Below are 22,830 nucleotides of genomic sequence, written 5' to 3'. Positions count from 1 at the left end.
TGAGATTGTAGGGACCATTGAATTGTATTGTGTGTGGGGCATAAATAGGCAGGCCGACCGTATCCAGTTCACTCTCTTCAACGGTTCTCATTGCTGATAATCGGGAGCTGGATATCGAGGCGCATGCGATCGTTTCCCCTTGTGCGTAAGTTTTTTCTCCGTAATCATACTGTTTCTCTCTTGTTATTGTGGGCCAATCTCTCTCATTCTCTCTCTCTCTCTCTCTCTCTTTCTCTTTCTCTCTCATTTTCCTTTAAATTGTATTGTATTTCCTGTGTAGTTATCTGGTTAGGTAGTCTATGTTATATTGTAGTGTATGCTTTGTACTGTGATTCTTTTGCAAGTATAATAGTCATAATACATATAATAGGTTTTGGACCCTAAGCCCAGGTATCTGTGTATTTCTTATAGTGTTAAGTATTCCCTGAGCGTCGGTGACGCCCAAGCAGCTTTGTAGTTAATCAGGTTACACCAGGTTGCATTTACACTCTATCACCACACTAAGGTTTACTGTATATTTCGTTGTTAATGGTATAGATATAAAGGTTTAACGTCGTAAGCGTCTGCACCGCTGGAGATCTCCTCGTGGTCCCGAGCGTCCGCTACGCTATAGCGAATCATTACGTTAGTCGGCAGCCAATAGCGTGCCTGCCTGTGATCTCTGGGCCGTAAGCGAACGTGACGCTTGAGCGTCTCGACTACGGTTGAGCGATCGTTACGCAACTTGCGTACCCTTACGGTACTTCTTACGTAGATAGCGTACAGTGTTCTTAGACCTCTTAAAGTGTTTTATATACGATAAATATTTAGCTTTATCAATGATCTCCGGATGCAGGAACGTGGAGGTGAACGTAGTCGATCGGATCGTTCTAGGTTCCGGCTTCCCCCTGTAAGGCAAGCGGTAGTCCCAAGTCCAAACGAACCCATGCAGATTAACCGATCCAGATTGCCCCCGGAGGAGCGACAGCGTCGTCATGAGGGTAAACTCTGTCTGTACTGCGGAACTGCGGGTCACTTCATCAAGTCTTGCAAATCCCGTCCGGGAAACGGGCAGGCCTAGCTTGTTCCGGAGGAGTCAAGTTGGGGGTTACGACCAAATCTTCTCCGACTTCGGACTGTTTGCTTCCTGTAACGTTAACCACCAAGGTTACTTCCAAGTCTTTTGAAGCCCTGTTAGACTCCGGGGCTGCGGGGAATTTCGTTTCTTCCCTGTGTCCAAAGCCTGAATTTGGAAGTACGGTCCATCGAACGGCCTATTTCCTTGACAGCTATCAATGGTACTAGAATATCCAAGGGTATCATAACAGAACAGACGGTTCCAGTTAAATTACAGGTCGGGGCTCTACATCAAGAATATTTGGAGTTCCTGGTGATTCCGGAGATGCATCACGATCTGGTTCTCGGAATGCCTTGGCTCAGAATTCACAATCCCCATATCGATTGGAAGACCGCACAGATTCGGTCTTGGAGTTCTTTTTGTCACGCTAACTATCTCACTCCTGTCTGTCCGCTTCGTGTTTCTACTAAGGCGGAGGAAGAACTTATCCCGGAGGCGTACCAAGAGTTCAAGGATGTGTTCTCGGAACAGGCGGCTGACCAGTTACCACCCCATAGGTCTTGGCACTGCCCCACTGACCTCATCCCAGGGAAAATGCCGCCCCGGGGTCGCATTTATCCTCTGTCCCTTCCAGAGACACAAGCTATGTCAGACTATATCAAGTCCAATCTTCACAAGGGATTCATTCGCCCTTCTATCTCCCCGGCTGGAGCGGGCTTCTTCTTCGTGAAAAAGAAGGACGGAGGGTTAAGACCATGTATCGACTACCGCGGCCTAAATGATATTACCATCAAAAATAAATACCCCTTGCCTCTAATCACAGAGCTATTTGATAGAGTTCGTGGTGCCCACGTTTTTTCCAAGCTCGATTTGAGGGGGGCCTATAACCTTATACGCATCAGAGAGGGAGATGAATGGAAGACCGCCTTCAATACCCGGTGTCAAAGTCGAAAAACATTGTGATTCACAATGCCTTGTACTAACCCCAATGCACATGCCCGCTGCTCATGCACCCACTCCCCCGTGCGTACGCATCCCCTCGGGTTGCGTAATGGACGCTCCGACGTCTCCTGCGCATGGAGATGTGTATTTACGGCGGAGTTTGTGAGCGTCTAGCGAGCGACTCGATTGCTACATATTTAACCTAAATAGTGTGTTTTATAGATAGTATTTCCCTTAACAATGTCAGCAAGTATGTTTAATGTAAACGGTTCTTGGACAGAGAAATTCCTCTTTGCATGATACGAAGGGTCAGACAAAGGTAGAACGGTGATGTCTAGTATCCAGCTGTAGAGTATTTTAAATGTAACATTTCGGTGTTGGTTAGGAAGAGATTGTTCGCTCCTGTTTAAAAGTAGTTTCTAGACATTTACTGTTCATTATCCATGCGGCGGGAATCCTGAGGATACCTCCCACCTGAGCAGTTGGAAATAGACACAGCCCACCTGTTCGGACCCACCTATGGCCTTTTGTTATAATGCAGAGACACATTCCTGTGTCCAATGAACAATGAGATTGTAGGGACCATTGTATCATACTGTATGCTGTGTATATAAAGGCCACCATTGCTGGACCAGCACTCACTCTCTCTACAAAGGTTTTCAACACTGAAGGCTGGTCCAGGACGCGCTTGCGAATCATTCCCACGTGTGTAAGTTTCTCTGCAGCCATTTTGTTATTCTTTATATACGCCATTCGTTCTCATTTTGTTATCCTTTAAGTGTTTGCCATTTTATTCTCTTTGTGTTTATTCTGTTTACGATCGCTTGCTATTGTTCACATTTATTTCTTGTTATTCTGTTTAGATATTGATGTTAGGTCTGTAGTGTATAAGCTGTAACTGTTTTTCCCCTTTTTATACTAAAGAATCTTCTACGAAGGTGTTGGAACCTTACCAGGTCTTGTGTGTTTCACCAGTTATTGTAAAGGGTTTCTGAGCGTCTCAATCGCTCAAACAGCTTTCATATTATCAAGGTCAATAAGTGTTACATTGTGGTAATATTACAGTACTAAGGTTTACAGTATAAGCATACCCTTACAGTGTGTTGTTAACAAGGTTTACTGTGTGTCATTCAGTGAGCGTCAGCGCCGCTCGTGTCTCACTCTCACGGCACAGCGTCCGCTACGCCAACAGCGTAGCAGTACGGTACTCGGGCCGCCTATAGCGTGCTCGATACCAAGCGTAAGCCCGTGAGCGTACGTGCCGCTCGTGCGTCGCGCCCATGGTTTAGCGTCTACTACGTTAAGTGCGTACCCTTACGGTACTCCGTGCGCCGATTGCGTACTAGTCCATAATAAGTATATAGCTTATGTTCAAAGGTAAATAATTGACTTTATCACCGGGATGGGCATTATGAGTATCTGGTGATGCCGTTCGGTCTTAGCAATGCTCCTGCTGTCTTCCAGGGATTCGTCAACGAAATCTTCCGAGACATGTTATACCTAAGTGTCGTGGTGTATTTGGATGACATACTGATTTTTTCCAAAGACCTTGCTGAACACAGGATACAGGTCAAAGAGGTACTCCGCCGTCTACGTGAGAATCGTCTCTATGCCAAGTTATCCAAGTGTACCTTCGAAGTAACATCAATACCGTTCCTCGGTTATATCATCTCGGGGATAGAGCTTCGCATGGACCCGGAGAAACTTTCCGCCATTCGGGACTGGGCACAGCCACTCTCCTTGAAAGCAATACAGAGATTCCTGGGTTTTGCGAACTATTATTGAAAGTTCATTAGAAGTTTCTCCATCATTGTTGCACCCATTACCGCCTTGACGAGGAAGGGTTCCAACCCGGGTTTGTGGCCCCCCGAAGCCATAGAGGCCTTTTCCCACTTGAAATCGGCTTTTATGTCTGCTCCAGTACTCCAACAACCAAATTTCGAGGAACCTTTCTTCCTAGAAGTTGACGCATCCTCGGTCGGAGTTGGGGCCGTTCTCTCTCAGTACGCCTCAGATAAGGAATTACATCCGTGTGGCTTTCACTCTCGTAAATTCTCTCCGGCTGAACGAAATTACACTATTGGAGACCAGGAACTCTTGGCAATTAAATCTGCCTTGGAAGAGTGGAGATATCTCTTAGAAGGGGCCAAACATGTTATTACCATTTACACTGATCACAAAAATTTGTTGTATATCAAAACCGCACAGTGCTTGAATCCTCGCCAAGCTAGATGGGCATTCTTCTTCACTCGATTTTCTTTTGTTATCAAGTACCGAGCCGGGACTTTAAATACTAAAGCGGATGCACTGTCACGTTCACAAACTCCCACAGATGAAGAGGATTCTTTTGAGCGGAGTTTAATTCTGAATCCAATTTCTGTCTCCGCTGCCTCAACTACTCCAGGTCCTCCCCCTGGAAGAATGTCCGTACCAGCTAAATTCCGGTCGAGGATACTACAGTGGGCCCATATCTCCAAGTTTTCCGGTCATCCCGGCGCCCAGAAGATGTACAAGTTTCTGCAAAGATCTTACTGGTGGGACTCCATGAGGAAGGATGTACAGGATTACGTTAATTCTTGTCCACAGTGTACACAGCATAAATCTCCCCATCTACCTCCTGCTGGGTTACTTCGTCCTCTGCCCATTCCTATGAAACCGTGGACTCACATTTCCATGGACTTCGACACCGACTTGCCCTATTCCAAAGGTTTCAACACTGTCTGGGTGATCGTCGACCGTTTTTCGAAGATGGCGCATTTCGTTCCTTTGACTGGTCTGCCGTCAGCTCCTAAATTAGCTCTAATATTTGTCCGAGAACATTTTCGGTTGCATGGGTTGCCTCAAGAAATAATCTCTGATCGAGGGGTACAGTTCACCGCAAGGTTTTGGAAAGCTCTCTGCTTGGCCTTACAAATTAAACTTAAGTTTTCGTCCGCTTATCACCCCCAAACTAATGGGCAAACGGAACGAGTCAATCAAGACTTGGAGACTTTCCTCCGCCTGTATCTATCCCCTTCACAGGACAACTGGGTAGAGTTATTGCCTTGGGCAGAGTTTGCACATAACTATTCATTTCATTCCTCCACTGGCGAATCTCCGTTCTTCATCAACTATGGCTTCCACCCACAAATTCCAGAATTACCAATTCTTCCAACAGGAGAGGTTCCAGCTGTGACTTCCACTCTACTACACTTCAGACAAATTTGGAGTAAGGTTCATGCTAGACTTAAAAAGGTTTCTGTCTGATACAAGTTCTTCGCGGACAAGAAACGGCGAGCCGCTCCTCAATACAAGGTTGGAGACAGGGTATGGCTCTCCACACGTAACCTCCGGCTAAAAGGTACCCACCATGAAGTTCGCCCCAAGGTTCATCGGTCCATACCCTGTGCTACAAATCCTGTGGTCTGCAAGTTGGGATTACCTTCCCATCTACGCATACCAAATGACTTTCATGTTTCTCTCCTTCGTCCTCTCATCCTTAATCGTTTTCATTCTAAGCCCTCAAGCCCCACTTCGGTAGAAACTGAAACTGGGACAGACTTCGAGATCAAAACTATTCTGGACTTTCGTTATCTTCATAAGAACCTGCAATATCTGGTAGAATGGAAAGGTTATGGTCCTGAGGAGAGAAGTTGGATAGGAACTTCTGAGGTCTCAGCTCCTCGACTAATCCGGATCTTCCATGCCAAGCACCCTACGAAACCTGGGAAGTGTCCAGGGGCCACCCCTAGAGGAGGGGGTACTGTCACGCCGCCGCCCCAGGCCCCTTACTTACCTCTCCGGGCGCGCTGGTCCTCTCTGCGGCCGTCCTCGCTGGCGGCTCCCGGCTCCTGTCGCTCGGCCCATTGTCTGGGCGGGTGACGTCATCAGGCACTTCCCACCAACCAGCTGGTGGTGGGAAGTATAAATTCAGGCACCAGGAACTGCATCAGTGCCTGAGTATCATCAGTTACCCAGGAGTGGTGATCGCCAGACTTCCGTGCCTCCCAGCACCTCCGTGCCTCCCAGCACCTCAGTGTCTCCACGCGCCTCAGCGCCTCCAAGCACCTCAGTGTCTCCAAGCACTTCAGCGCCTCCCTGCACCTCAGTGCCTCCAAGCACTACAGCGCCTACAAACACTTCAGTGTCTCCAAGCCCCAGCGCACGTAAGCGCAGTTGTGCCTCCAGCACCTGGTATTCTTCTCTGATTCACCAGCACCTTTCAAGTTCTGTCTTTCAGGAGACCTTCAGCGTCCACGTGTGCCTCCTGTTTGCCGACCTGATCCTGCATGAGGAAAACTTACATTCGGCCATCTCTGCTGCGGCCCAGTTACGGTTCCTCTTCCCGGTCACCGGAAGTAACCCCGAGTCCACAACACTCCCAAACCAGGTCAGTGATAGTATGGCTATATGTGATAACAATAGATATAACAAACACAGTAGATACTGGATGTAGATCACAGGGTGATTGTACCACACAACCCTGACAGTATGTACTCTTTCTTAATTAGCACAGTCCCAGTGACAGGTAGAATACTCAAGTGTCATGTAGGAAGCACAGCACTGGCAGTCAGGCGGTTCCACAGAGGAGGATTTGCCCCAGCAATCACAGGAACAGCAAGGCTCTATCTGTCATGGCCGCTGACCGGGAGTGAGGGAGAAGGAAGCAGCTCCTGGGCGGGAACATAGCATAAATGGCGCCCTGGGGCTGGGGCCTCAGGTCTGGCCTGCCCTCCCTGCTGGCATCCCCACCGGGCGTGCGGGCAGTAAAGAAAACAGGGGGGGGGGGATGGTACAACGTCCCCCCTGACCTGTGCCCATAAAGTATATCCCTGGTGGCTAGTGGAACATCAGCCCAGTAATCTGCGTCCAGGCCAGCACGCGCGCGGCCCGCCTCCTACGGCCGTGCTGGATCGCGGTGTAAAGTGCGGCTCAGAAGCCCCTTACCTTCCCCTTGTCAGCGGCCCCGCGATCCGGGAGACGGCGGTGTGTGTGTGACTCACGTGAAGAGGGAAGAAGCAGTGACCCGGCAGCTCTGTAAATCTTCATACATTTCTTCTGTCTTCAGTCTGTAAATGAAGCTCTGAAAATGCTGCCTGAGCAGACGCCCTGTTGATTGCCTGCATGGCACCAGCTTACAAACGGAGCTCCAGTGCATGGAGGCGGGATTATAGAGGAGGCGGCGCTGAGCATCTTGGGAACAGTCAAAAGCTTTGAGCCTGTTGGTGCCACGGATCAAGATCCTACTCTACACCCTGATGTAATTCCCTGTGGAGCCCAGTGTACCCCGCAGCAAAATAAATAAATGTATATATATAAATTTATTTATTTTGAGAGAGAGAGAGAGAGAGAGAGGTGTGTGAGATAGAAAGATGGATGGATGGATAGATATGTGGCTGGATACAGGGATACAGTAGTGTGATATTATGTATATATGACGGGATAAAGTGGTGTGATATATCTGGATACAGTAGTGTGATATATTTATATGAATGGATACAGTGGTGTGATGGATATATATGACTGGATACAGTGGTGTGATGGATATATATGACTGGATACAGTGGTGTGATGGTTATATATGACTGGATAATGTGGTGTGATAGATAGATAGATAGATAGATAGATAGATAGATAGATAGATAGATATATCTGGATACAGGGATACAGTAGTGTGATATATTTATATGACTGGATACAGTGGTGTGATATATATATCTGGATACAGGGATACAGTAGTGTGATATATTTATATGACTGGATACAGTGGTGTGATATATATATCTAGATACAGGGATACAGTAGTGTGATATATTTATATGACTGGATACAGTGGTGTGATATATATATCTGGATACAGGGATACAGTAGTGTGATATATTTATATGACTGGATACAGTGGTGTGATGGATATATACAGTATATATATATATATATAGTAATGGCAGCACGGATATACAGACATACACAGTAGGCTACATATGGGCAGCAGTGCGAGGTATGGGACCCACACACGGAGCACCCCTCCCTCTCCCCGGGCCGCACCCGCTTACCGGCCCGTTATACAGCACTCACCGCTTCCCCCTCTCTCCTCCGTGCGAGGATCCGCTGCCCCGATTGGGCGGTCACTACTTCCCCTTGCAGCCTGATTGGCCGAGGGAAACGTCAGTTACTGTCTGTCTTAGAATGTTCCTTATTATTTCACTGAGCTCTGACCAATCGCTGTACAGGCTGACAGGAAAAGGCGGACCCCCGTGGTAGGCATAGTGACAAAGACGCACGAGACGCTGGACGCTCGGCCGCCATATTTCATATGGGAAAACGAAGCAAATGTATTACCAGCCAATAAATCCGCCCAGTCCCATCACGTGGGTGAGTGCTAGGAGGACGGTTACTTACTGTATATTCAGACTGTGCCCTCAGGTACTCATATACTACTGTCACATTACTGTCACAGGTGCTCACACCACCGTCATCCCCGTCACAGGTGCTCACACCACCGTCATCCCCGTCACAGGTGCTCACACCACCGCCATCCCCGTCACAGGCGCTCACACCACCGTCATCCCCGTCACAGGCGCTCACACCACCGTCATCCCCGTCACAGGTGCTCACACCACCGTCATCCCCGTCACAGGAGCTCACACCACCGTCATCCCCGTCACAGGTGCTCACACCACCGCCATCCCCGTCACAGGTGCTCACACCACCGTCATCCCTGTCACAGGTGCTCACACCACCGTCATCCCTGTCACAGGTGGTGCTCACACCACCGCCATCCCCGTCACAGGTGCTCACACCACCGCCATCCCAGTCACAGGTGCTCACACCACCGCCATCCCCGTCACAGGTGCTCACACCATCGCCATCCCCGTCACAGGTGTGAGCACCGCCATCCCCGTCACAGGTGCTCACACCACCGTCATCCCTGTCACAGGTGCCCACACCACCGCCATCCCAGTCACAGGTGCTCACACCACCGTCATCCCCGTCACAGGTGCTCACACCACCGCCATCCCCGTCACAGGTGCTCACACCACCGTCATCCCCGTCACAGGTGCTCACACCACCGTCATCCCCGTCACAGGTGCTCACACCACCGTCATCCCCGTCACAGGTGCTCACACCACCGTCATCCCCGTCACAGGTGCTCACACAACCGCCATCCCAGTCACAGGTGCTCACACCACCGTCATCCCTGTCACAGGTGCTCACACCACCGTCATCCCTGTCACAGGTACTCACACCACCGCCATCCCAGTCACAGGTGCTCACACCACCGTCATCCCTGTCACAGGTACTCACACCACCGTCATCCCTGTCACAGGTGCTCACAGTACTCTCACATTACTGTCACAGGTGCTCACACCACCGTCATCCCTGTCACAGGTGCTCACAGTACTCTCACATTACTGTCACAGGTGCTCACACCACCGCCATCCCCGTCACAGGTGCTCACACCACCGTCATCCCTGTCACAGGTACTCACACCACCGTCATCCCTGTTACAGGTGCTCACACCACCGTCATCCCTGTCACAGGTACTCACACCACCGCCATCCCCGTCACAGGTGCTCACACCACCGTCATCCCTGTTACAGGTACTCACACCACCGTCATCCCTGTTACAGGTGCTCACACCACCGTCATCCCTGTCACAGGTGCTCACAGTACTCTCACATTACTGTCACAGGTGCTCACACCACCGTCATCCCTGTCACAGGTGCTCACACCACCGCCATCCCCGTCACAGGTGCTCACACCACCGTCATCCCTGTTACAGGTGCTCACACCACCGTCATCCCTGTCACAGGTGCTCACACCACCGTCATCCCCGTCACAGCTGCTCACACCACTGTCATCCCCGTCACAGGTGCTCACACCACCGTCATCCCTGTTACAGGTGCTCACACCACCGTCATCCCTGTCACAGGTGCTCACACTACTGTCACATCACTGTCACAGGTGGTCACACCCCCGTCATCCCCGTCACAGGTGCTCACACCACCGTCATCCTCGTCACAGGTGCTCACACTACTGTCACAGGTGCTCACACCACCGTCACATCACTGTCACAGGTGCTCACACCACCGTCATCCCCGTCACAGGTGCTCACACTACTGTCACATCACCGTCACATGCGCTCACACCACCGTCACAGGCGCTCACACCACCGTCACATCACTGTCACAGGTGCTCACACCACCGTCATCCCCGTTACAGGTGCTCACACTACTGTCACAGGTGCTCAGACTACCATCATCCCCGGCACAGGTGCTCACACTACTGTCACATCACTGTCACAGGCACTCACACCACCGTCACATCACTGTCACAGGTGCTCACACCACCGTCATTCCCGTCACAGGTGCTCACACTACTGTCACAGGTGCTCACACCACCGTCATTCCCGTCACAGGTGCTCAGACTACCGTCATCCCCGGCACAGGTGCTCAGACTACTGTCATCCCCGGCACAGGTGCTCAGACTACCGTCATCCTCGGTACAGGTGCTCAGACTACCATCATCCCCGTCACAGGTGCTCACACCACCGTCATCCTCATCACAGGTGCTCACACTACTGTCACATCACTTTCACAGGTGCTCACACCACCGTGACCGTCATCCCTGTCACAGGTGCTCACACTACTGTCACATCACTTTCACAGGTGCTCACACCACCGTGACCGTCATCCCCATCACAGGCGCTCACACCACCGTCATAGGTGCATCACTGTCACAAGTGCTCACACTACAGTCATCCCCGCACTCACAGATGCTCACAACACTGTCATCCCCATCACAGGCGCTCACACCACCGTCATAGGTGCATCACTGTCACATCGCTGTCACAAGTGCTCACACTACAGTCATCCCCGCACTCACAGATGCTCACACCACCGTCATCCCTGTCACAGGTGCTCAGACTACTGTCACAGATGCTCACGCCACCGCCATCCCCGTCACAGGTGCTCACACCACCGCCATCTCCGTCACAGGTGCTCACATTACCGTCACAGATGCTCACACCACCGCCATCCCCGTCACAGATGCTCACACCACCGCCATCCCCGTCACAGATGCTCACATTACCGTTACAGATGCTCACACCACCGTTATCCCCGTCAAAGGTGCTCACACCACCGTCATCCCCGTCACAGGTGCTCACACCACCGTCATAGGTGCATCACTGTCACAGGCGCTCACACTACTGTCACAGGTGCTCACACCACCGTCATCCCCATCACAGGCGCTCACACCACCGTCATAGGTGCATCACTGTCACAGGCGCTCACACTACTGTCACAGGTGCTCACACCACCGTCATCCCCATCACAGGCGCTCACACCACCGTCATCCCCGTCACAGGCGCTCACACCACCGTCATTCCCCATCACAGGCGCTCACACCACCGTCATCCCCGTCACAGGCGCTCACACCACCGTCATCCCCATCACAGGCGCTCACACCACCGTCATCCCCGTCACAGGTGCTCACACTACCATCATCCCCATCACAGGCGCTCACACCACCGTCATCCCCATCACAGGCGCTCACACTACCGTCATCCCCGTCACAGGTGCTCACACCACCGTCATCCCCGTCACAGGCGCTCACACCACCGTCATCCCCGTCACAGGCGCTCACACCACCGTCATCCCCGTCACAGGCGCTCACACCACCGTCATCCCCGTCACAGGTGCTCACACCACCGTCATCCCTGTCACAGGTGCTCACACCACCGTCATCCCTGTCACAGGTGCTCACACCACCGTCATCCCCGTCACAGGCGCTCACACCACCGTCATCCCCGTTACAGGTGCTCACACTGTCACAGGTGCTCAGACTACCGTCATCCTCGGCACAGGTGCTCACACTACTGTCACATCACTTTCACAGGTGCTCACACCACCGTCACATCACTGTCACAGGTGCTCACACCACCGTCACATAACTGTCACAGGTGCTCAGACCACCGTCATCCCCGTTACAGGTGCTCACATCACTGTCACAGGTGCTCACACCACCGTCATCCCCGTTACAGGTGCTCACATCACTGTCACAGGTGCTCACATCACTGTCACATCACTTTCACAGGTGCTCACACCACCGTGACCGTCATCCCCGTCACAGGTGCTCAGACTACCATCATCCCCGTCAGAGGTGCTCACACTACTATCACAGGCGCTCACACCACCGTCACATCACTGTCACAGGTGCTCACACCACCGTCATCCCCGTCACAGGTGCTCAGACTACCATCATCCCCGTCACAGGTGCTCACACTACTGTCACAGCTGCTCACACCACCGTCACAGGTGCTCACCCCACCGCCATCCCCGTCACAGATGCTCACACCACCGTCATCCCCGTCACAGGTGTTCACACTACTGTCACATGTACACACATTACTGTCACAGGTGTTCACACCACCGTCATCCCCGTCACAGGTACTCAGACACCGTCATCCCCATCACAGGCGCTCACACCACCGTCATAGGTGCATCACTGTCACATCGCTGTCACAAGTGCTCACACTACAGTCATCCCCATCACAGATGCTCACGCCACCGCCATCCCCGTCACAGGTGCTCACATTACCGTCACAGATGCTCACACCACCGCCATCCCCGTCACAGATGCTCACACCACCGCCATCCCCGTCACAGATGCTCACATTACCGTTACAGATGCTCACACCACCGTTATCCCCGTCAAAGGTGCTCACACTACCGTCATCCCCGTCACAGGTGCTCACACTACCGTCATCCCCATCACAGGCGCTCACACCACCGTCATAGGTGCCACAGGTGCTCACACCACCGTCATCCCCATCACAGGCGCTCACACCACCGTCATCCCCGTCACAGGCGCTCACACTACTGTCACATCACTGTCACAGGCGCTCACACCACCGTCATCCCCGTCACAGGCGCTCACGCCACCGCCATCCCCGTCACAGGTGCTCACATTACCGTCACAGATGCTCACACCACCGCCATCCCCGTCACAGATGCTCACACCACCGCCATCCCCGTCACAGATGCTCACATTACCGTTACAGATGCTCACACCACCGTCATCCCCGTCACAGGTGCTCACACTACCGTCATCCCCGTCACAGGTGCTCACACTACCGTCATCCCCATCACAGGCGCTCACACCACCGTCATAGGTGCATCACTGTCACAGGCGCTCACACTACTGTCACAGGTGCTCACACCACCGTCATCCCCATCACAGGCGCTCACACCACCGTCATCCCCGTCACAGGCGCTCACACTACTGTCACATCACTGTCACAGGCGCTCACACCACCGTCATCCCCGTCACAGGCGCTCTCACACCACCGTCATCCCCGTCACAGGCGCTCACACCACCGTCATCCCCGTCACAGGCGCTCACACCACCGTCATCCCCGTCACAGGTGCTCACACCACCGTCATCCCCGTCACAGGCGCTCACACCACCGTCATCCCCGTCACAGGCGCTCACACCACCGTCAGGTGCTCACACTACTGTCACAGGTGCTCAGACTACCATCATCCCCGGCACAGGTGCTCACACTACTGTCACATCACTGTCACAGGCACTCACACCACCGTCACAGGTGCTCAGACCACCGTCATCCCCGTTACAGGTGCTCACACTACTGTCACAGGTGCTCAGACTACCGTTATCCCCGGCACAGGTGCTCAGACTACTGTCATCCCCGTCACAGGTGCTCACACCACCGTCATCCCCGTCACAGGTGCTCACACCACCGTCATCCCCGTCACAGGCGCTCACACTACCGTCATCCCCGTCACAGGCGCTCACACTACTGTCATCCCCGTCACAGGCGCTCACACCACCGTCATCCCCATCACAGGTGCTCACACCACCGTCATCCCCATCACAGGCGCTCACACCACCGTCATCCCCATCACAGGCGCTCACACCACCGTCATCCTCGTCACAGGCGCTCACACCACCGTCATCCCCGTCACAGGTACTCACACCACCGTCATCCCCATCACAGGCGCTCACACCACCGTCATCCCCGTCACAGGTGCTCACACTACCATCATCCCCATCACAGGCGCTCACACCACCGTCATCCCCATCACAGGTGCTCACACTACCGTCATCCCCGTCACAGGTGCTCACACCACCGTCATCCCCGTCACAGGTGCTCACACCACCGTCATCCCCTTCACAGGTGCTCACACCACCGTCATCCCCTTCACAGGTGCTCACACCACTGTCATCCCCGTCACAGGCGCTCACACCACCGTCATCCCCGTCACAGGCGCTCACACTACCATCATCCCCGTCACAGGCGCTCACACCACCGTCATCCCCGTCACAGGCGCTCACACTACCATCATCCCCGTCACAGGCGCTCACACCACCGTCATCCCCATCACAGGTGCTCACACCACCGTCATCCCCGTCACAGGCGCTCACACTACCGTCATCCTCGTCACAGGCGCTCACACTACCATCATCCCCGTCACAGGCGCTCACACCACCGTCATCCCTGTCACAGGCACTCACCCCTGTTCACCAGTCAGATACACAGTGTTAGCGGCAGGGGAGAGACACTTCCCTCTGTTGCTGCTGTCAGAGGGCCCGGAAGGTCCCTCTGCCTCCCTGCACTCTCCCCTACGGATTGCCGTGCTGCCAATCACTGCTGATTGGTCAGCACGGCAGGATCCCCCCCTCCAGCTGCTGCAGACAATGGCAGCCGCTTGGGGAGTGTAAATGAACCCTCCCAAGCCACCCCCAGACCCCCCTGTATACCTGGAGGCTGTCCTGACTTTCTAAATGAAACCGCAATGTTCCCGATCGATGTTTGAGAAAAAAATATTTTTTTTAACTGAAATCATTTGGGATAGGGTTAAATTCATGTTCTTCACCTAATTCACTCATAAAACTCCCCGATAATTTTGGAGGGGTTTTTGGCGAAATAAATAGTTAAGTGGTTAAAGGGAAAAATGCACTAACTATATATGACTGAACAAGGATCCCCTGTCTTCTGTGACTAGGAAATGGCATGCTAATTGCCCTCTACTAGCATTAATCACGGGGGAATTTCCTTATCCCATATGTAAAGTGGTATGGGGATTGGTATGGGTTTGGAACCTGTATTTCTCTATCGTCCTAGTGGATGCTGGGGTTCCTGAAAGGACCATAGGGAATAGCGGCTCCGCAGGAGACAGGGCACAAAAAGTAAAGCTTTTCCAGATCAGGTGGTGTGCACTGGCTCCTCCCCCTATGACCCTCCTCCAGACTCCAGTTAGATTTTTGTGCCCGGCCGAGAAGGGTGCAATCTAGGTGGCTCTCCTAAAGAGCTGCTTAGAAAAAGTTTAGCTAGGTTTTTTATTTTACAGTGATTCCTGCTGGCAACAGGATCACTGCAGCGAGGGACTGAGGGGAGAAGGAGTCAACTCACCTGCGTGCAGGATGGATTGGCTTCTTGGCTACTGGACATCAAGCTCCAGAGGGACGATCACAGGTACAGCCTGGATGGTCACCGGAGCCGCGCCGCCGGCCCCCTTGCAGATGCTGAAGTCAGAAGAGGTCCAGAATCGGCGGCTGAAGACTCCTGCAGTCTTCTAAAGGTAGCGCACAGCACTGCAGCTGTGCGCCATTTTCCTCTCAGCACACTTCACACGCGGTCACTGAGGGTGCAGGGCGCTGGGGGGGGGCGCCCTGGGAGGCAAATGTAACCTATATAAAGGCTAAAAATACCTCACATATAGCCCCCAGAGGCTATATGGAGATATTTAACCCCTGCCTGATTTCTCTAAATAGCGGGAGACGAGCCCGCCAGAAAAGGGGCGGGGCCTATCTCCTCAGCACACGGCGCCATTTCCTCTCACAGCTCCGCTGGTCAGGACGGCTCCCAAGTCTCTCCCCTGCACTGCACTACAGAAACAGGGTAAAACAGAGAGGGGGGGCAAATTTATGGCGATATTTTGATATAACAAAGCAGCTATAAGGGAGCACTTATTATAAGGCTATCCCTGATATATATATAGCGCTTTTGGTGTGTGCTGGCAAACTCTCCCTCTGTCTCCCCAAAGGGCTAGTGGGTCCTGTCTTCGTTAGGAGCATTCCCTGTGTGTCTGCTGTGTGTCGGTACGTGTGTGTCGACATGTATGAGGACGATATTGGCGTGGAGGCGGAGCAATTGCCAAATATGAGGATGTCACCCCCTAGGGAGTCGACACCAGAATGGATGCCTTTATTTATGGAACTACGGGATAGTGTCAACACGCTAAAGCAGTCGTTTGACGACATGAGACGGCCGGACAATCAATTAGTGCCTGTCCAGGCGACTCAAACACCGTCAGGGGCTGTGAAACGCCCTTTGCCTCAGTCGGTCGACACAGACCCAGACACAGGCACTGACTCCAGTGGTGACGGTGACGAATCAACCGTATTTTCCAGTAGGGCCACACGTTATATGATTTTGGCAATGAAGGAGGCGTTACATTTAGCTGATACTACAGGTACCACTAAACAGGGTATTATGTGGGGTGTGAAAAAACTACCTATAGTTTTTCCTGAATCAGAAGAATTAAATGACGTGTGTAATGAAGCGTGGGTTGCCCCTGATAAAAAGCTGATAATTTCAAAGAAATTATTGGCATTATACCCTTTCCCGCCAGAGGTTAGGGAGCGCTGGGAAACACCTCCTAGGGTGGACAAGGCGCTAACACGCTTATCTAAACAAGTGGCGTTACCCTCTCCTGAGACGGCCGCACTTAAAGATCCATCAGATAGGAGGATGGAAAATATCCAAAAAAGTATATACACACATGCAGGTGTTATACTACGACCAGCTATAGCGACTGCCTGGATGTGCAGTGCTGGGGTAGTTTGGTCAGAGTCCCTGATTGAAAATATTGATACCCTGGACAGGGACAATATTTTACTGTCGTTAGAACAAATAAAGGATGCATTTCTTTATATGCGTGATGCACAGAGGGATATCTGCACACTGGCATCACGGGTAAGTGCTATGTCCATTTCGGCCAGAAGAGCTTTATGGACGCGACAGTGGACAGGCGATGCGGATTCAAAACGGCATATGGAAGTTTTGCAGTATAAAGGGGAGGAGTTATTTGGAGTCAGTCTATCAGATTTGGTGGCCACGGCTACAGCCGGGAAATCCACCTTTCTACCTCAAGTCACTCCCCAACAGAAAAAGGCACCGACCTTTCAACCGCAGCCCTTTCGTTCCTTTAAAAATAAGAGAGCAAAGGGCTATTCATATCTGCCACGAGGCAGAGGTCGAGGGAAGAGACAGCAACAGGCAGCTCCTTCCCAGGAACAGAAGCCCTCCCCGGCTTCTACAAAAGCCTCAGCATGACGCTGGGGCTTCTCAAGCGGACTCGGGGACGGTGGGGGGTCGTCTCAAAAATTACAGCGCGCAGTGGGCTCACTCGCAAGTAGATCCCTGGATCCTGCAGATAATATCTCAGGGGTACAGGTTGGAATAAGAGACAGATCCACCTCGCCGTTTCCTGAAGTCTGCTTTACCAACGTCCCCCTCCGAAAGGGAGACGGTTTTGGAAGCCATTCACAAGCTGTACTCTCAGCAGGTGATAGTCAAGGTACCTCTTCTACAACAAGGGAAGGGGTATTATTCCACTCTTTTTGTGGTACCGAAGCCGGATGGCTCGGTAAGGCCTATTCTAAATCTGAAGTCCTTGAACCTGTACATAAAGAAGTTCAAGTTCAAGATGGAGTCACTCAGAGCAGTGATAGCGAACCTGGAAGAGGGGGACTTTATGGTATCCTTGGACATCAAGGATGCGTATCTCCACGTTCCAATTTACCCCTCACACCAGGGGTACCTCAGGTTCGTTGTACAAAACTGTCACTATCAGTTTCAGACGCTGCCGTTCGGATTGTCCACGGCACCTCGGGTCTTTACAAAGGTAATGGCCGAGATGATGATTCTTCTTCGAAGAAAAGGCATATTAATTATCCCATACTTGGACGATCTCCTAATAAGGGCAAGGTCCAGAGAACAGCTAGAGATGGGATTAGCACTGTCTCAAGAAGTGCTAAAACAGCACGGGTGGATTCTGAATATTCCAAAATCCCAGTTAATGCCGACAACTCGTCTGCTGTTCCTAGGGATGATTCTGGACACGGTTCAGAAAAAGGTTTTTCTCCCGGAGGAAAAAGCCAAGGAGTTATCCGAGCTTGTCAGGAACCTCCTAAAACCAGGAAAGGTGTCTGTACATCAATGCACAAGAGTCCTGGGAAAAATGGTGGCTTCTTACGAAGCAATTCCATTCGGCAGATTCCACGCAAGAATTTTCCAAAGGGATCTGTTGGACAAATGGTCAGGGTCGCATCTTCAGATGCACCTACGGATAACCCTGTCTCCAAGGACAAGGGTGTCTCTTCTGTGGTGGTTGCAGAGTCCTCATCTATTGGAGGGCCGCAGATTCGGCATACAGGATTGGATCCTGGTGACCACGGACGCCAGCCTGAGAGGCTGGGGAGCAGTCACACAAGGAAGAAACTTCCAGGGAGTATGGACGAGCCTGGAAACGTCTCTTCACATAAACATTCTGGAACTAAGAGCAATATACAATGCTCTAAGCCAGGCAGAACCTCTGCTTCAAGGAAAACCGGTGTTGATCCAGTCGGACAACATCACGGCAGTCGCCCATGTGAACAGACAGGGCGGCACAAGAAGCAGGAGTGCAATGGCAGAAGCTGCAAGGATTCTTCGCTGGGCAGAGAATCATGTGATAGCACTGTCAGCAGTGTTCATCCCGGGAGTGGACAACTGGGAAGCAGACTTCCTCAGCAGACACGATCTTCACCCGGGAGAGTGGGGACTTCATCCAGAAGTCTTCCACATGCTGGTAACCCGTTGGGAAAGACCAATGGTGGACATGATGGCGTCTCGCCTCAACAAAAAACTGGACAGGTATTGCGCCAGGTCAAGAGATCCGCAGGCAATAGCTGTGGACGCGCTGGTAACGCCTTGGGTGTACCAGTCGGTGTATGTGTTTCCTCCTCTGCCTCTCATACCAAAAGTATTGAGAATTATACGGCAAAGAGGCGTAAGAACGATACTAGTGGTTCCGGATTGGCCAAGGAGGACTTGGTACCCGGAACTTCAAGAGATGATCACGGAAGATCCGTGGCCTCTACCTCTAAGGAGGGACTTGCTTCAGCAGGGTCCCTGTCTGTTTCAAGACTTACCGCGGCTGCGTTTGACGGCATGGCGGTTGAACGCCGGATCCTAAAGGAAAAAGGCATGCCGGAAGAAGTCATTCCTACTTTGATTAAAGCAAGGAAGGAAGTAACCATGCAACATTATCACCGAATTTGGCGAAAATATGTTGCGTGGTGCGAAGATCGGAGTGCTCCGACGGAGGAATTTCAACTGGGTCGATTCCTACATTTCCTGCAATCAGGATTGTCTATGGGTCTCAAATTGGGATCTATTAAGGTTCAAATTTCGGCCCTGTCGATTTTCTTTCAAAAAGAATTGGCTTCAGTCCCTGAAGTCCAGACTTTTGTTAAGGGAGTGCTGCATATACAGCCTCCTGTGGTGCCTCCAGTGGCACCGTGGGATCTCAATGTGGTTTTGGACTTTCTAAAATCTCATTGGTTTGAACCACTAAAAAAGGTGGATTTGAAATATCTCACATGGAAAGTGACCATGCTTCTAGCCCTGGCTTCGACCAGGAGAGTGTCAGAACTGGCAGCTTTATCTTACAAAAGCCCATATCTGATTTTCCATTCGGACAGGGCAGAACTGCGGACTCGTCCGCATTTTCTCCCTAAGGTGGTGTCAGCATTTCATCTGAACCAGCCTATTGTAGTGCCTGCGGCTACAAGTGACTTGGAGGACTCCAAGTTACTGGACGTTGTCAGAGCATTAAAAATATATATTGCAAGGACAGCTGGAGTCAGAAAATCTGACTCGTTGTTTATATTGTATGCACCCAACAAGATGGGTGCTCCTGCGTCTAAGCAGACGATTGCTCGTTGGATCTGTAGCACAATCCAACTTGCACATTCTGTGGCAGGCCTGCCACAGCCTAAATCTGTAAAGGCCCACTCCACAAGGAAGGTGGGCTCATCTTGGGCGGCTGCCCGAGGGGTCTCGGCATTACAACTCTGCCGAGCAGCTACGTGGTCAGGGGAGAACACGTTTGTAAAATTTTACAAATTTGATACTCTGGCTAAGGAGGACCTGGAGTTCTCTCATTCGGTGCTGCAGAGTCATCCGCACTCTCCCGCCCGTTTGGGAGCTTTGGTATAATCCCCATGGTCCTTTCAGGAACCCCAGCATCCACTAGGACGATAGAGAAAATAAGATTTTACTTACCGATAAATCTATTTCTCGGAGTCCGTAGTGGATGCTGGGCGCCCATCCCAAGTGCGGATTATCTGCAATAATTGTACATAGTTATTGTTAACTAATTCGGGTTATTGTTGAAGGAAGCCATCTTTCAGAGGCTCCGCTGTTATCATACTGTTAACTGGGTTTAGATCACAAGTTGTACGGTGTGATTGGTGTGGCTGGTATGAGTCTTACCCGGGATTCAAAATCCTCCCTTATTGTGTACGCTCGTCCGGGCACGGTACCTAACTGGAGTCTGGAGGAGGGTCATAGGGGGAGGAGCCAGTGCACACCACCTGATCTGGAAAAGCTTTACTTTTTGTGCCCTGTCTCCTGCGGAGCCGCTATTCCCTATGGTCCTTTCAGGAACCCCAGCATCCACTACGGACTCCGAGAAATAGATTTATCGGTAAGTAAAATCTTATTTTATTTATGTAGCTGGTTTGATTGATATACAAATCCTGAATGTTAGTTGCAGGAAAAGAATGAGGAACATTTGTTTGGGAAATCAAATACAAACCGTATTTTGAAGCTATGTGATAAATGTATCAAAGGCGAATTGTTAACCGCCACGTGGTAAGGAATGGAGTTTAAATGACACCAAACTTTGTGTGACAAGAAGGAGGAAATTGCTTCATGCACTTATATCCTTTTAAAAAGTAATTTATTTATTTATATTTTGTAAGATATCCTGATTGGATGGAAAGGACTCAGGGGGGAACTACCCCCATGAGATACAGTGTGGTTTTACTGTATTAAAAGAGGAGGCTTGTGAACTTCAGAGGTGTATGAAGTCCACTACTTTCTCCTGTAACATCTGCTATATTGCGGAGTCTTTTTTAAAACTGTTTGGCCGAATAAACATCTTTTGCCTCAAGACGACCGCTTCATCTTGTGACCTGCAGGGCTAGGCAAAACCTAGCTCCATTCTTCAGCTGTCCAGGGTGCACCCAGCGTCTCCAAGCTCTGCCTGCTACCGTGCTGTGCTTAGGCAAACGACCATTGGGGATTCGTCAACACCACACAGGGGTGGTAAGACAGGGTGTCGACGCATACAGAGCAGAACCATGGTTCTAGACGCCACGGCAGGGAGGAGTCTGGTGTTGGCAGAGTAGTACCCACCCACTGCGCAGTGGGTGGAGTCAGTAACAGGCAGTTATTGGCGGTAAGCGGGAAACCCCTATTTGGCCAGGTCCCGTGTGACCTAAATCTCCATTCTGTGACTGGGGGCAGGACGCGAAGCGGTGAGGGCTCTCGTACGGAACCGTGCGGTCACACTCCCCTCGCCCCTGATCCCTACAGTGACATCACTATCACAGGTACTCCCCTCACCCCTGATCCCTACAGTGACACTACTATCACAGGTACTCCCCTCTGCCCTGATCCCTACACTTACATTTCTAGTACAGTACTCGCCTCACCCCTGATCCCTACAGTGACATTATTATACCAGGTGCTCCCCTCACCCCTGATCCCTACAGTTACATTACTAGTACAGTACTCCCCTCACCCCTGAACCCTACAGTGACACTACTAGTACAGTACTCTCCGCACCCCTGATCCCTACAGTGACATCACTATCACAGGTACTCCCCGCACCCCTGATCCCTACAGTGACATCACTATCACAGGTACTCCCCTCTGCCCTGATCCCTACAGTGACATCACTATCACAGGTACTCCCCTCTGCCCTGATCCCTACAGTGACATTACTAGTACAGTACTCCCCTCACCCCTGATCCCTACAGTGACATTACTAGTACAGTACTCCCCTCACCCCTGATCCCTACAGTGACATTATTATACCAGGTACTCCCCGCACCCCTGATACCTACAGTGACATCACTATCACAGGTACTCCCCTCACCCCTGATCCCTACAGTGACATCACTATCACAGGTACTCCCCTCTGCCCTGATCCCTACAGTGACATTACTAGTACAGTACTCCCCTCACCCCTGATCCCCACAGTGACATTACTAGTACAGTACTCCCCGCATCCCTGATCCCCACAGTGACATTACTAGTACAGTACTCCCCTCACCCCTGATCCCTACAGTGACATTACTAGTACAGTACTCCCCTCACCCCTGATCCCTACAGTGACATTATTATACCAGGTACTCCCCGCACCCCTGATCCCTACAGTGACATCACTATCACAGGTACTCCCCGCACCCCTGATCCCTACAGTGACATCACTATCACAGGTACTCCCCTCACCCCTGATCCCCACAGTGACATTACTAGTACAGTACTCGCCTCACCCCTGATCCCTACAGTGACATTATTATACCAGGTGCTCCCCTCACCCCTGATCCCTACAGTGACATCACTTTCACAGGTACTCCCCTCTGCCCTGATCCCTACAGTTACATTACTATCACAGGTACCCCCCTCACCCCTGATCCCTACAGTGACACTACTATCACAGGTACTCCCCTCACCCCTGATCCCTACAGTGACACTACTATCACAG

General features: G+C 51.5%; 3 protein-coding genes across 6 annotated transcripts in view; 2 read left to right on the top strand and 1 right to left on the bottom strand.

Moving 5' to 3' along the window:
* Positions 1-8,170, bottom strand: part of EMC3 (ER membrane protein complex subunit 3) — a 78,902-nt gene extending 70,732 nt beyond the window's left edge. Inside the window, exon 1 of one of the 3 annotated variants that reach the window (XM_063941425.1) lies at positions 8,054-8,170. The gene's annotated coding sequence lies outside the window, so the exon portion shown is untranslated. The other 2 variants (XM_063941426.1, XM_063941427.1) reach the window with 2 other exon arrangements.
* On the top strand, positions 830-21,046 carry LOC134958874 (mucin-22-like). The gene is made up of 12 exons (XM_063941576.1): positions 830-980; positions 8,436-9,275; positions 9,400-9,579; positions 9,672-9,911; positions 10,347-10,547; positions 10,897-11,160; positions 11,379-11,846; positions 12,077-12,142; positions 12,226-12,429; positions 12,538-12,780; positions 12,882-14,530; positions 21,038-21,046. The coding sequence occupies exons 1-12, from the start codon at positions 830-832 to the stop codon at positions 21,044-21,046; spliced, it is 4,515 nt and encodes a 1,504-aa protein (XP_063797646.1).
* Positions 8,114-22,830, top strand: part of FANCD2OS (FANCD2 opposite strand) — a 37,580-nt gene continuing 22,863 nt past the window's right edge. Inside the window, exon 1 of one of the 2 annotated variants that reach the window (XM_063941428.1) lies at positions 8,114-8,350. The gene's annotated coding sequence lies outside the window, so the exon portion shown is untranslated. Of the gene's footprint in view, positions 8,402-22,830 lie in introns of both variants that reach the window. The other variant, XM_063941429.1, reaches the window with a different exon arrangement.

The sequence above is a fragment of the Pseudophryne corroboree genome, chromosome 9 (genome assembly GCF_028390025.1).
Source record: "Pseudophryne corroboree isolate aPseCor3 chromosome 9, aPseCor3.hap2, whole genome shotgun sequence".
In the NCBI taxonomy this organism is placed as follows: Eukaryota; Metazoa; Chordata; class Amphibia; order Anura; family Myobatrachidae; genus Pseudophryne; species Pseudophryne corroboree.
This window is presented reverse-complemented; position numbering and strand designations above follow the sequence as displayed.